This window comes from Trachymyrmex cornetzi, unplaced genomic scaffold (assembly GCF_001594075.2).
Source record: "Trachymyrmex cornetzi isolate Tcor2-1 unplaced genomic scaffold, Tcor1.1 scaffold85, whole genome shotgun sequence".
Lineage (NCBI taxonomy): Eukaryota > Metazoa > Arthropoda > Insecta > Hymenoptera > Formicidae > Trachymyrmex > Trachymyrmex cornetzi.
Window position 1 is genome coordinate 139,254 of NW_017300191.1, and position 16,168 is coordinate 155,421.

The 16,168-nt window shown below is 32.6% G+C and overlaps 1 protein-coding gene across 1 annotated transcript in view; it reads right to left on the reverse strand.

The window, feature by feature from the left end:
- Myo81F (unconventional myosin 81F) overlaps positions 1-14,279 on the reverse strand; it is a 41,650-nt gene extending 27,371 nt beyond the window's left edge. The window contains exons 1-2 of the mRNA XM_018519912.1: positions 13,688-14,279; positions 3,852-3,958 (exon numbers count right to left, since the gene is read on the reverse strand). Coding sequence (XP_018375414.1) covers positions 3,852-3,958; positions 13,688-13,715 — 135 coding nt within the window. The 5' untranslated portion in view covers positions 13,716-14,279. The remainder of the gene's footprint in view (positions 1-3,851; positions 3,959-13,687) is intronic.
- Between the last annotated feature and the right edge of the window lie 1,889 nt (positions 14,280-16,168).

A 16,168-nucleotide genomic window follows, 5' to 3' on the forward strand; every position in this document is an offset into this window, starting at 1 on the left:
CCGAAATAATACTCTCTATATCAAAGAAAATCAATTTTTTTTCCAATTTCTTCGACTTTTCGTGTACAAAAATATATAGTATAAATATATATCGGAAATACTATAAATAAAACTTGAAAATAAAAAATTAATTTTCTTTGTTTGACAGAACGGTATTTCAGATCCTTTCTTTCTCTTTAGCACTATTTGTCAGCTTGCAGATCTCGTTAGAAACACGTTATTTATAGACAAGAAATATTTCAGTTACATTATTAAATGAATACACTGAAAAAAATACTAAATTTTAATAAATAGTTGTTCGAATAGCTCTAAGTAAATATTTACTAAATATATAAATATATATTCAATTAATACAAAAATCATTAATTTAATTTAACTATAATTTTTTTAGTAAAGATTTTCTTACTCTAAATAAATGTTTACTTAGTACTATTAAAAAAATATGTATTAAGATTTAGTAAATTTTTTTCAATATATAAATATGTATGTCATATTTGTTATTTAAACTCTAAATAAAATCTTATTAAAGAGAAATCATTGCGAATAATTTCAATATCCCTTTTTCACTAAAAAAAATAATTTTTTAATACCTATCTTAAAAAATTTCAGATCTTTTATTTAAATTAACACAATTATTAATTATAGAAAAATAACAAACTTTTCGTCGTTTGAACAACTTTAAAGATTAAGATATACCTAAGTATTATAATTATTTTCATATCTAAACTTATATTATTTTTATTGAAAATATTTATTAAATATAAAACAAAAAAGAGGCTAATATAATAAACTTGAATAACAAATTCCTTCAATCAAATCATTCGAAATGAAAAGACGTACTCGTCGGTTTCTCTCTTCTTTCTGAATGGTCCTTTCAATCTAAGGGCAAAACGAACGATTAAGCGATTTAAGCCAATAATAGCAGCGCGGCGGTGTGACGTCTGGCTAGAGGGTGAGGTGTCGGTTACATTTTAATTTAGCCAAGCGTGCAAGATCAGAGAGTGCAGCTTCGTCGATGAACTGGATGTTATCCGTTCCTTTGCGCGTGTTTTTCCACGTGTGCTCGATGCGCGCGCGTTCGCGCAAACACAGATACCTGCATGTGTATGAAGGGGGTAGTTCCCTCTCATTAACCTCTCTCACCAGCGAAGCGCCCTTAGCCGACTTGAATTGCACTCGTCGCGGAGGTAGGAACGGGACGACTCGTGTACCTCTATTACCGGGAGTACAGGAGAGAGTGAAGAAAAAAAGGAAAAAACAAGAGACACACGGCTGTGATGAGAACAGGAGGGTGAATGTCTGGGAGGGTCGCGAGAGGGTTTCACCGATGCGAAAAAATTAGGCCACTCGCTCTGGAAAGGGTTAAGCTGCCTGGAAGCTGAGCGGTAAGAAAAGCGTTTAATTATCACGCACGATGGATGACTGGGTGATTTCGGTCGTCGGTTTCTTAACCTGTATTATTTATCCGACCGACCTACTTTTGTAACAAGAAAGCGGAGTCTGCAACTGCTGTTATGACATTTTAAAATATGACTTAAATTGCTCCCCTTCTGTAAAAGTTTAATTAACATTATATCCACAACAGTGAACAATGCTGGATTATACGTATCCCGTTTAGCCGAATAAAGATTAATCTTTTCACAAGTCCATCATCTTTTAGAAATTCGGTCTAAGCGCGATTTATATGTATTTGTGTTTTTATTAACTTACTAATATTTGTCTTCGTAAAATGTCCAAATTATTAGCACTTTTATTAATTTTTATAGAATTGTCAAATTTGTTAAAAGTATAATAATTTTTGAATAATATTTAATACTTTTTTACATGGATTTGATTTGCATTTGAGCGATGAACACGCAACAGATTGTTATATCATAATACAATCTTTATTCCGCTCTCACGTAATTTTGATATTTAACGTACGAGAAACGTGCTTGATGCCTACAGCAAAAGCTGTCTTTACCAGCTGCGAATCTCGTTTGCGCCCACGGCGGTGATAAGAAGTGCTCAGTGACGGAGATTCGAAAAGACCGAGGGACTCGAACGACCGCTTTGCGAGCCGTTTAATTTTTCGATTACATCAGACGACAAAAAGTGAGCACCAACATGTATATATATGTACATACATGGTAAAGCAGAGCTTAGCTCTTCTGGGAAACAAGTTCAGTTTCTTATGTAGCCCCTTTGATGGATGAGATACTTTCTAATTAAGAATTTCATGAAGATTGCACGAAGTTAGTTACTTTATATGTTTTGATGATTTAATCATTAAATAGGAACGATTATATATACGCGAAATTCACTAAACTAATATTTCCAATTAATTTAAAAAGAATTTTTTAGTGTTTTTAAACGAAATAATTGAATAATTAATAAAAGAATATGTTATTTGGTTAAAAATTATGTATTACGCTGTCACAGAAAATTATGTACAGTTATCATCTTCATCCGGTCTTATATCGTTTAATTCCATCTAAATGCAACAGAAGATTAGTTTAAGTACATCGTCGCACGCGCTATTCACGTAGGAAATGTCCACTAACGAGTGGATTGCCGACGACCTAAATCGCGTGTTTAAATTCCGGTAGCTAATTGGTCAATTAGAGTGAATATTTGTAGATTTTTTGGATTATAATACATCGAGTGTCGTGAGATTTTGCAATTATCGGGACTATAATAAATCTTCGTAGGTCTCATTCGTTATTATTAAATGCAACGTCTTTAAATATGCGTCTCATTCAATCAATTAAATCGAATAATCCAACAGATTGAACGAGATAATTCTAACTCTCAATGATTATGTGTATTTATTATTACATTAGACGTACAAAGCAAAATGTAATATCCGATATTAATAATTCTGTATGATAATACCACTCTTCGTATTAATTCCACTAAACAGTACCTACGTGTTTACTTCAGAATTAATTCGGACGTTGGTTCTTGGATATAATACTGCTGTGATTAGAATTACATGACATCATCTCGACATTCCGATATTAGATGATCAGACGACCTCTATTTGAAATATTAGTCACCGAAATATTATTTCATCGAGCTAAACGTGCCTCGAATTATTAATTGGTGATCCATGGATTTTTTTCATATCGTTATTCATAATAGTAAAGGAGGAAGGAAAGGGTTGTCAGTGGGTCGCTGCGACATTGTTAGGTCGTTGGCAAACCCGAACCGATGAGAGATGAATGGGTCTGACCCTGGGGTGATTCGCCAGCTGACTGAGATCGTCATAGCAACGCGACAACCTAGGACCCTGCCCACCCCTGCGATGTGAATATGAACGCGTCCCTCTCGTGCCACCTCCCTCGGCCAATTTATTTTTTTTCTCCCTCTACCCTGCGCCGATCTCTTTCTCGAATGAAATCGGTTAATCTCTCGTCGCCACCTATCTATTTCTCCATTCATTTGCCTAATTTGAATGAAGCCACAAGTAAACATACATAAACATAAAATAAATAATAAATATAAAGGCGTGTACAAAAATAATTATTCAGTTTTAACTGCAGTAATATTGAGATAAACAAAATCGTTATATTTTTCCAATTTTATCAATTGTTTTTAAATATTTTTGTTCGTATATTATACTGTATGAGTTATTATTATCAAATTTTTCAAAGATAATTATATCACAATTATTACAAGATTAATTTTACTTGTCTAATATAATCATTTAAAAAGATCTATTTCAGAAATCGATATGTATTGTACCTCGAGTTGTCGTAACTTTAATATTTCAAGCATCAAAGAGACTTAACAATAATTTTGCACCGAATGACATGGTACGAATGTGAACTTATGCAGTGTATAGCTATATCGTAAGAAATAAAGGATACGTATATCTGGTCCCTACTGTACCGCACTTGAAGATTCCGATTAATACCGATATCATCGATATTGCTGATGACTGTCATGTCCGGCACGCCGCACTCAGGGCTTGAGCCTGAAAAGTAAAAAAAAAAGACACTGTAAGAAATAATTGTAAGAGAAAATTGTAGGATTTAAAATAAGATTTAAAACCATTCTCATTTAAAACCCTTATCTAATCCTCCTGAATTGACGTCAGAATCTGTAACATGGTTATACTGATGCTATCTGTAAGATCCATTTAATTATGTTAATTAAAAGGCACTAATTAATTTCAAGATGATATAACTCGTATAAAAAAGAATGAATGCTAAATATATCTTAATAAGAATAATCCGCGTGCAGATGTAGCGTAAAGAAAATTGAATTGTTTGACATTTTTGACAAAGAGATTTATAACTGAATGGATTCAATAGTTTCATTATCAGTTCCAGAAGGAGCAGTGATTAATTATATTCATGTATTATATTTTTTAAAGTTTTTCCAGATAAACACTCAGAGATTCTTTAACATTAATGATGAATGAACTTTAAACAGTTAAATATTTAAATTTAATAATAAGCAGAAAAGTATTTAAAAAAGTAATGAAATTAAAATTATTAGTAATTATTCAAAAATATCTTTGTTAAAATTGCTCGACACTTCTGACTAATATCGAATTTCAACTCGATTACATTCCTGGGGTGAACTCACACATCAAAGGGAATCATGCTTGACCACCTGTTGTCCAACAAGTGAAAATTATGCTACTTCGAAGGTGAACAACTTTTTATTAATTCTTTAACGTCTTACGGGTGTTATTTGTTAAAATATTCTCTACAATTTTCTTATTATTTTTATATCAAGATTATCGACAGAGAGATCGACTTTAAGACACGAAAGCGATTTAAATTTCTTTTAATTTTAAAATTATACCTTGAAAATTTAACTCTACGAGCAAATCTCATAGTTTTATTGAATATCCATGAAATTAAGTGCGAATTACAACGCCAATTTGTGGCAACGATTTGACATAGTTGATCGTTATCCTGTCAGATTTTGCTGTTTCGTGTTCCGAAATCAATTTACGACACAGTGCAACACGAAACACACACAATCACTTGGCGCGCTTCATCTCGACGGTAGTCAACGCGCCGACGGCGAAGAATCAAGTTTCGCGATTCGCAGGTGCAACCCGGTGCGCACATGCATCTGTAACTATGCACCACTCAATTGCACCTGCGCTACCCAGCTGCCGCATCGTAATTTCAAGGTCGCGATTAACGGGAATTTGCACAAGGATTGATCGGCTAATTTTGCGATCGGCGACTCGGACCCAAAATGAAAATCAATTGTGCAGCTGCTTTCTTGAACTTTCCTCAAGGCTACGAATTAAGCTCATTTAGAAAAAGAAGTTAATAACAAGTGATAAAAATGATAATATGAATTATGGCTAATTAATGTGGCATAATTTGATAATGACGTCAAGCTAATCAGCGACAGCAGTGATTCAGAAATTTATTAGAGAATTTAACGTATGTCGTTTCAATAGTATATGTTAATTGATTTAATACGATTATAACGTATAATCGTATTAAATTTATAATGAAATGATATTAATTGTATAAAATAAAAGCTATTGGATTGTCGGAAAAGTCATGACGTATTTTTGTCACATTTTTAATTTAAATTTATTTATATCATTACATTGTATACATTCAATTACACCATTCGATAGAGCAAAGTTTCAGCTTTAAGAATCTCTTTTAATAATTACGTCATGATGTTTTTTAACGGAGTTATGAGCAATTACAGTCAAAATACTTTTTTTATTTAATCTGCGATAACTCAATACCAAAAAATCGTAGGAATATTTTTTAAAAACGATTTTGCAGGAAAAGCTGCAAGCTTTTACGATAGATAGTTCGAAATTGTTCTCAAATTTTTTTAGGCATGTTATAAACCTACAAGTTGAGAAGAAAATTTTTCATTTTTTTCAGCTGGTATAGTCTTCTGTATGTAAAAATTACCAAATTCACATAAACTCAAAAAATATAGTAAGCTTTTAAAAGTACAGACTTCAAACTTTAAAACGTTTTTTTTTTAATTTAAATTTTATTCATTTTTAATGAAGATATTATATATACAATTTTAAGCTGAAAAATGCGTCGTGACTTTTCGGCGACAACCCAATATATATTTAGACAGTTATGTGCGTTAATAATATTCAGGTGACAATTTTTATTTAATAAAGATATTTTACCAAGTTTTCGAAAAAAGTTTATCCAAATTCGTGCGTTAATATTTCAATTTGCAAGAAGTAAGTCCTATAAAATATAACTTTATCCATTCTCTTTTTACGTTCCTGTGTGCTTATTTTTATTCAGCGATAAATGACGCATCACTTTTTTTACTCAACGGCGAATCTCCATCCGTTTCCTGAATATCAAGAAAGATGTCCGGTTAAAAATGCTTTTACATAAAAACCGCGCAATGTGTTCTATTTAATTTTAATTAACATTCTATAACAATCTTAATAAATTTAAATCAAATTATGATATTCTTCACGATCGTGCGAACGATTTCTTGAGAAATTATCAATAATTCTAGATATATAAAAATCTGATCTTGATTCTGGTGTTAAAATTAAAATATAAAACATAAACCCGATACATTTAAATTTTTTATCATTCAGAAACAGTGATAAAAATTCCGTTAAAAATTATCTACAATATTTTAGATAATATCGAATACATGCATATAAAATAAAATATGCACGAAAACATCGATGGATTAAAAATCCAATGTGTTATATCATTCTCTATTATATATCCAAAAAAAGCCACATAAATAATTTTCACGTCTATTTATTCACAACTATATATCCTATGTCATTAGATAACTATTCGTTCTATTGTAAGATATAAATCTTTCTGTCGACGTCGTTCATTCCAATTTCGAAACTGCCCCATGGAATCACACTCGATCAATTCCAGCGACATGAAGAAACATAAATCGCACGTTTGAGATTGGAGTAAGCCAAGGAAATGTTGTACAGAACAAAGAGCTGTCACGAACGACTGCAACCGGGGGAAAGAATTAAAATGCACAACTGGCACGGGTGCCCACATGGCGCAATGTAGTTACCATCGTGCACGCGCGTGTTTGTGTTCATTGCGTGTACGATAGTATTATACATGTAGTATCCTTTTTATATAGTATTATATTTGACAGGAGCATTGAAAGAAAGGTATTTGGTACTTGTGTCTAGAATTGGTAATAATTATTGTTAGGAATTTCATTTTTATAGTTATTCTATAACTATAAAAATATTGCATTAATATTAATAATATGTTATAATATTAGTAATAATAATCATATATAGTCCTCTCGAACATAAAAAACTTTATTATAAATTATGATAATTTCAAATATTAATATAGTAGAATATCAAGATATAAATGGTAAATAAAATAAACATTTTTATTCAGTAAATACAATCACAATTACAGTGAATGTGTCTATTTTCTTAAATTTATTTACTCTATATATATATATATATATATATTTATGTACAGTAATAATTAAAAAATATATTAAGGAAGAACTAAAAATTTTCAAACAATATATGTGACTATTATTAATAGCACAATTAACTATATTTGCATGATTAAAATAATTATAAATATATCGTTGTCCCAAAAAATGACTATAAATTATAATTAAATATTATAGTAATTACAATCATTTTTTCTCATCGATATAATTCTTTCACACAGCATAGGGCCAAAGAATCCGCATAACAGAAGGGAGGATATGCGTAAAGATCTACGTGCCGTTTGTCGTATCCCAGAGGTGATAAAACGTTCAGTTTACACAGGGTATATCAGAATTCACTTGGGCGTATCAGCTTCCTTTGTTAAGAATTTCTCGCTAAATCCGATATTGATATTTTCACAGCGGAAGTTCGGCATCACAAAGCCATATTTAATTTTTTTATTGATATGCAAACGTTATCATGTGGATGTAATCAAATTAAGTAAATTACAGGCGATATTTAACGACCTTGAAGTAATCTTATATCTATGCTGTCAGCATGACTTAATAAAATTAATCTAATTTTAGTTGAATTTCTTGATTATTAAACCTCGAGAATTAATATTTTATTACGACTAACTGTAGGTCCTTTTAAAATTGAAGTAAGAAAAAAATCATTTTTTAAAGCTTCTAATTTGCAAAATATATAAGAACATGAATTTGCTAATCAATTTGAATAATTCCGCCATTAAGTCACGTAATGTTCTTTAGACTCCTGCCAAGATTCTGGAAATTTACCAGATAATTCATACTTGAGTGAAAGCGTATAACACACCCTGTGCAATCAATCCCAACCGACGATGAAACTAGTTCCACGTAGTCGTTTTTATGATATACATGAAACACGCGATGATTCATTTTGAATACATACCAGAATACCGGGGAAACCTGCTCCTTAGAAATGTCACACCGATGACTCATTGGCCCGGAGGATGAGATCTCAAACGATTACGCGGGTATATCTCATCTGGGGAAAGTTTCTCGCGTCGCCGCGATCGCATCGAATCCAATTTCCTGAAATTCTGACGCTGCGAGGGAACCATGAAAAATAACATCGACGAGCGCAATCAGTGAGATTTCCCGCGAATGTCTCACTGCCGTTCACGAAAAATAAATCGTATTCCGTCACATAAATAAGATACGAATTAATTAAAATTTATCACATTTATTATATCAGTTATAATATATCTATAATCACCTCTCTCTATGTATACATAGGTCTGTTCTTTTTACCTGAACTTTTGCTCCAGAAGGAAAGAAAAGAAAGAAAGATGAACTGATGCAAAAGTTCAGCCAAAAAGAACAGGTCTCTTATGTCACAGTCAAAGTGTTAACTTTAGTAAATATATACACTTAGTCAATGTATATATTTACATATAATAAATGTATACATTGACTACAGCAGACTATACAGTAAGTGTACTCTCTAAATCTGAATCAGTGGACAGTCACTAATTACCCTGTGGCATACTTGGCACTGATAATCAGTGAAGTTCAACTAAAAAAGGAACAATGTTTGAGCATTACATAACTAAAATACTGATAGCTACAAAACAAGGTTAGTTAGATCATATAATAAAGATTGGCTATAGGTTAAGGATCTCACATTTGATTCACTGATTACCAGTGGCATACTTGGCACTGATATCAGTGATTATCCACTGATTCAGATTTAGAGAGTATACATTTACTGAGTTAATACTTTGACTATAACATATATACGTATATATTTATATCAAACGAAATAATTTAACTGCCTCTCCACATTTCTTTTCCAATTCTTTTATGAACGTTTATACACGGTAAAAATGAAAGATCAAAATGTTTGCTGAATACAGATCTAAAAATAATTTTATTGGACCATTAAGATAATTGTGTTAGAAATTAAAAAATGGCGAGCAAAACATTTTGATATTCTAACAATCAGTTTGAATTTTGAATAAAATTATTTTTATGGTCCAATAAAATTATTTTCAGATCTATATCCAGCAAAATTTCAGATCTTTTAGCAAAATCCGAGGCAAAATCATTCTTTTTGTGCAGTTTAAAAATAAAAGTAAATCAAGTCAAAACTAACGGAGAGAAATAAAACAAAGATATTATTTCCACAAAGCCTTTAATTCACAAGAATAACGTAACTTGCCCGTAATTCATGGAACTGATATGATTAAACGAATTTGCTAGCCGTCAATTTGGAATTACAGTTAAGTGTTTTATTGAATTTTCCCAATTTATTTTCAACTCACAAGAAAAAACGGTTTTACTAAAATATCTAAAAAATTAAGCTAAATATAGATCTGAAAATAATTTTGTTAAACTATCAAAATAATTATGTAATACGCTCAAACTAGAATATCAATTTTTTGCAGCATTGCTCTTATGTTTAAATTTCAAACAAAATTATTTTCAGATTTGCATCTCGCTAAAATTTCGAATATTTTAGCAAAATCATTTTTCCTACGATTAATCTACTCAAAAAGATATGTAATAATTAATATAATAAATAATAATATAATTTCTACTGTATTTAAAATGCTGTATTTATATATTTCTCGTATTACAAGACGATGTTGACAATGAAAGGACGAAAGCACAGCCCCATGACTTATGTTACGTCGCGCTGTCATATCGCACATTTCACGTGCGGCGCCTTTTCGAAGTGACTGGCCGCTTTGTACTCGCGACGAAAGACCGTCAGTATATATGTATATCATAAAGTATATACTGTAAGCAACTTTATCAGCAGCGGTGATATCTTCGATTGGCGCGTTACGAATGCCGGTTGTGTGCATTCCAGTTAGCGCTCCGTCAAGGAACTTTTTCGCGATCTTGCGTCGCCTATCAGTCGAGCCTTGCGTAGATTCATGTTACGATATAAGAGTTGAGATATTTTTGTACATTTAATCTGATATAAATGTAAGTTTAAATAAAGTTCTATCGCGATAATATCAACGATTAGAATTACACTGAGACCAAAAATAGTTGCAATTATTATAATTTGACTATAATTTATAGCAATTTTCGTGCCAATTATATACTTTATAAGTATAATAAATTATAAAATAATTATTACCAACATTGTAGCGGTAATAACTATAAAAAATACTCTTGTTCACAGAATTGTTTTACTATACAATTATAATTAAATACACACACTTTTCTTTCAGTACAGCAATATTACACGGATAGAATATTTTGCTTGGGTTTCTAAAAATTCAGTTAGATACAGATTTAAAAATAATATTGTTGGACGCTTAAACATTGATGACAATGCTGCAAAAAGTTTTAACGTTCAGTCACAAATTGAAGCGTCCTACATAATTATTTTAATGGTTCGAAAGTATTTTCAGATCTGTATCTAACTAAATTATTAGATACCTTAGCAAAATCATTCTTCCTATATAACATCGCTGTATCACACTAAAAGAAAACTGTTTAATATTCTTCTTTTTTTCTATATCAATCGATGTTTTAAAATGCAGCAATGTATTCACAGGACTCCAAATGTTTGTCGAACGTTAAATCATTGCGAAAATTAGCACGCGTTTTTTTTCGTAGCGAAAGTAAGTATACCGGCGTAAACACCACCGCGACTCGGTGTGGAACACCACCACGCTGGTCGTTGCTCTCGTGAACCCGTGAACTACGGTGGGATTTTTTTCCCACCGTCGTGTTCCCTTGACTTCTTCGCTCGAGCGTGCACACGAGCGCGTACATACGTAGACCGCGAGGCACGCGAAGACGAGGAATTATGCGAGAGCGCGAATCGATTGAGCGTCGAACCGGCGAAAGTCGCCGCGAACTTGACATCGCGCGGTCAGGTCTGCTGCTGCTCCGGATGAAGGTTCACATGTCGCCGCTGTCACGCTGTCTGCGATGTCAGGGGCTCCGCACAATGAAAGGAACAGGGAACAGAGAACAGAGAATAAGAATTTCGACCTATCAGAAATCATATATTGTGGAATACACACTGCGTATTCCGCAATACATGATTTCTGATAGGTTGAAATTCTTATTCTGTTCTCTGTTCCCTGTTCCTTTTATTGTGAGGAGCCCCTCATTCTCGTTGCCGACGCGCGAAACGTCTCTTGATCGCGTACTCAGACATGCAGTAAAGGGATGACTTAAATTTTTTAAGAGAAAAGACAATAACGCGTCAATTTAATCTCACAATCAGTTTAAACTCTTAATAAAAATGCACGTACATAGGATGTCCCACGGTCTGTCACGCCTCGATGGTAACGATACTAATTCTCTCATGACCTTCGAATCAATATTGTGTTCAGTGCAGCTCAATGAAAAAGTTGAGAGGAATGATCCTTGGCTGCAATTTTTCAATATCTAACATAATTTATAAATATATATCACGTTTTCAATCAAAATTTGACTACAGTTCATTTAAAATTAACTAATACCTGTTTATATTAAGGTAGATTAACTTTAATCTCTTTCTCTCGGTTTAATTTATTTATCTCTTTCGAGTTCTAAGAATTAGAGAAAAAGATAAAGTGCAAATTAAGCCGAGGCTAAATCTATATTAGTAAAAATAGACTGCATAACAAAAATAATCCTTAAATTAGTTGCAATTTTCCAACATATATCGTATATATTTATAAATAACATTTAATGTTATTTATAAATATATATCACGCTTTAAATCAAAATTTGATTACGGTTCATTAAAAATTAACTTTTTCAAGTTTTAAGAATAAAGAATAAATTAAAATTAAGATTATAGTTAATCCACATTAATAAAAATAGACACAAAAATATAATTTTAAAAACAATTCTTAAATTCGTTGAAATGTTCCAGTAGCTAATATCATTTATAAATATATTATATATCACGTTTTAAATCAAATTTTACTACAGTTTACTCAAAACTAATTAAAGCTAGTTTTTACCAAAATAGATTAATTTTAATCTCTAGTTTAATTTATTTTTTACCTTCTTCGAAGAATTATAAAAAAGATAAAGAATGAACTAAAAACCGGCATTAAAGATAATCTACATTGGTAAAAAAAAGAACATATTTTTCCGCTCTTTATTTCTCCTTCTGAAACTTCATTCGCGAAGACTCTTTTTCAATCGCTTAATACCTCCGGTTCCATGGATTTCCTGAATTCAGTAGTAGGCAAAAACATCAGAAAAACATTCGTCGTAGCTCGCAACGAGGCGAACGGCCAGGATGAGAAACGCCCGCCTGTTCGATCAGTATGCCGAAAACGAACGAGAGGGAGGAGACGGAACTGTGAAGTGGTTGCTGCGAGTGTTCTCGTGGTCGACAGGCGAATCGAATCAACGCTGCATCGTTATTAGCTCCTTTAGTCCTTTACGCTTTAATGCTTTACCATAATAATATACAGTACCTTTAGAATATTACTTCCTTCTACGCATTTGGAAAATTAATTATCCCAATACCGACAACTTACTGACTATATAATTTTGTCAACGACACACATTATAAAATATTATCGAATCGCAAGAAAATAAATGGATTATAAAAGTTAAAGTTAATTTTCCATTGCGCAGAAAGAAAAAGAATATTAATTATCTATAATTTAATAATTGTAAATTACGGTAATTATAATTTTTATTTATAACATTTCAAAGCCTTTGCAGAATATTTCCGAAAACGTTATTTCAATAAGAAAAATGTTTATTAGAAGGTAATATTAATGACAATTTTTAGCGTCAAAAAATTCTCTCATTTGAATTATTAAAAAAAAAAAGAGACATTTTAATGACAATGTTTAGCGTTACAATTCTCTTATTTGAACGATAAAAAGAAACTTTTAACACGACAAGCTTAGCGTTAAAAAAGTTCCCTCGTAGAAGTTATTTCGCGCTTCGAAGAGCGTATTATCGATGCGTTTGTTATCAAAAAAACAGCGTCATGTATTATTTTCAAAAGGGAGAGGGATGAAAGGATAAGGGAACAAGAGTGTATAGAAAGTACATGCAACGTTGCGGGGTATATTATGATCGAGCTGTGCACCACCCAGGAGCCACCCACCCGTTCTGCAACCACCCGCTCCCGGAGGTCGACGACGTGCGCCTACGAGGAGGCGTCGCGACGGCGACGAGGAATTACGCGCGTTATCGCGTTCGTACCGGACACGTTCGGGGCGGGGGCGACAGACATGCACCGAGAACAAGTACAGGGAAGGACGGGAGAGAAAGAAGCGGTGATCGGGGTACAAAAGGGGGAGGAGGAAGAGAAACTCACCCTGCGATGCGAAGTGCTTCGTGACCATGATGATGCGCGCGTGGCTCTTCTCGCTGGCCCGAAATTCAGAACATCGTATCCTCCTCCACGGCGCGCGGCGACGAACCCTCGACGCGCACGATTGAAGGGACGGGCAGACGGGGAGGGGGTCCAGCGGCGTATCCCGGCGGGCGATGCGAGTACGAGGTAATCACCGCGCTTACCCCCGCGAGGCGGACGCGAACGGCACCGGAAAAAGGGTATCGCGACGGGGGTTGTTTCGTTCTGTCAGAGAATCACATGTTTTTGGGTTTCGTTTTAAGTTCACTGCGTCTCTCCTCGGGGAGGACCCTCGGGGAGAGAGTCCGAGGACTCTCGGGTCGAGGGAAAGGACGACGGGCGCGCGCGACAAACGACGAGGGTGGAGGAGAGAGAGTTATCACCTTTCGCGCACCGCCACTGCCACCATCAACACACAAGCACACCACCCGCGCACGCGTTTATCCCGCACAACGAGCGACCCACGTGCCCGACAGTTGCTATCCAACTGACGCGGCCCGCGAGCCGCGATTCTGCGATCCCTCGATTCCCTCGCCGACCGCGCGCCCTTCCCCTCGCGCTTCCGCTCCAGGTCCTAGTCCTACTCCTGCGCGCCCCGCTCCGACTCAGGGGCTCCGGCTGGCGCAGGCCGGCGCTTCTCTGACAGTTCGTGGAGTCGGCCGTCGGCGTTCTCCGAACTGCAGGCACTGCAGCGAATGCTACCATCAGCACCATCTGTGTGTATCCGAGCTCAACAGCTGACCAACTCAGTCGGCAAGAAAGAAAATTACCCAAACAGCATAGAATATTTATGTTTAATATTATTATTATTATTCATTTTTTGAAATGTTATATATATGTAAATATTTTATACATATTTTATATATAAAAGCTTTACTCGAGAAATATTATTAAAAAATAGACTAAATATTTATTATAATATTTATGATAAATATAAATAAATGTTTCTGTTAAGTATTTTTTATTTGAAATATATAATGTCTTAAGTACTTCCATAACATTTACGATAAATATTTTATAATTTATATTTCATAATTTATAATAAATGTTTATGATCTATGTAATCTAAACTTACAAAATATATATAATATATTTAAAGTAAGCTTTATAAATATTGTGTGCTGTCTGGGTATACATTAAAAATATGCCTCGTATTATTTTTCACTTTTAATAAATTTTGAATATGTTTTAAATTAGAAATAAGAAACACACTCTTTAAATTCTTTGGAATAAAGTCCCACTCTAAAACACGAAAATTGAGTCAGTCCTGAAAAAGAGTGTGTTTTTAATTGTATATCGTGAATAATATTAAAAAAATATTTTAATACAAATTTAAATTCTTAAATTCAAATATAAAAATGTTTAAGATATTAAAAAATATTAATTATTAATTTTACAAAATTTTCATGGTTTTTAAAGGATTTTTTGTTCAAAAATATTATATTTTTCAAAATATATTTGCTATATGTTTCTTTTTTTTTTGTAAAAAGAAGAGTTCAGAGAAAAGTTCAAATAATGGCCCCTTTCCTAGAAATTTATCGTCTGAGAAGAACGACGTTAAATTTGTCTTACATTAGACATATATAAAGAACCACCGGAAGAACATCCGGTGCGTTTAAAATATTCTGTACATGTATATTAGATACTGTTGATGAATATATTAATTTTATTTTTGACTAGATTAATATTACGCCATTTATATTAAAAGTATGATGATAGTTTATGAAAAGAACAAATCAAAAGAATAAAGTCTTGCACATAATACTTTTACCTAAACAGCACAGAATATTTATGATAAACGTTTATTAATATTCATTTTTTTAATGTTATATAGACGTTTCATACATATTTTATATAAAGGTTTATTCGAAATATTATTAAAATATAGACTAAATATTTTATGTAATATTTATGATAAATGTAAATAAATATTTCTTAATAAGTATGTTTTACTTAAATTATAATGCCTCATTAAGTATTTTCATAACATTTACTATAACGTTTACAATAAATATTTATGATCTGTACAATCTAAAATCACAAAAATATTTACAAAATATTTAAAATAAATCTTATAAATATTTATAAATATTTTGTAAATATTTTATAAATATTATGTGCTGTCTGAATAGTTATTCTTGAAAATAAAGAAGTTTCTTTCTTCGAAAAGAATTCTATTTCCTAATTTTAAATACATTTTCTTGAAATATATATAATTTTTTACAGTCCTATTATTAATTCAGAAATATATGTATAAGTCCAGAATATACGAAGAAAGAATTGTTGCACGATAATTAAAAGATGGCGACTTTGGTTATTTCTTTTTTGCGACAAATAAACAAGTTCTTTTGGAATTATATCTGTATTCTCTAACTTTCGAGCGTCTTTATTAAGCACCACTTTGTCGCGATTCACCTGATTCCTTTCTGTCTACATTAGCAT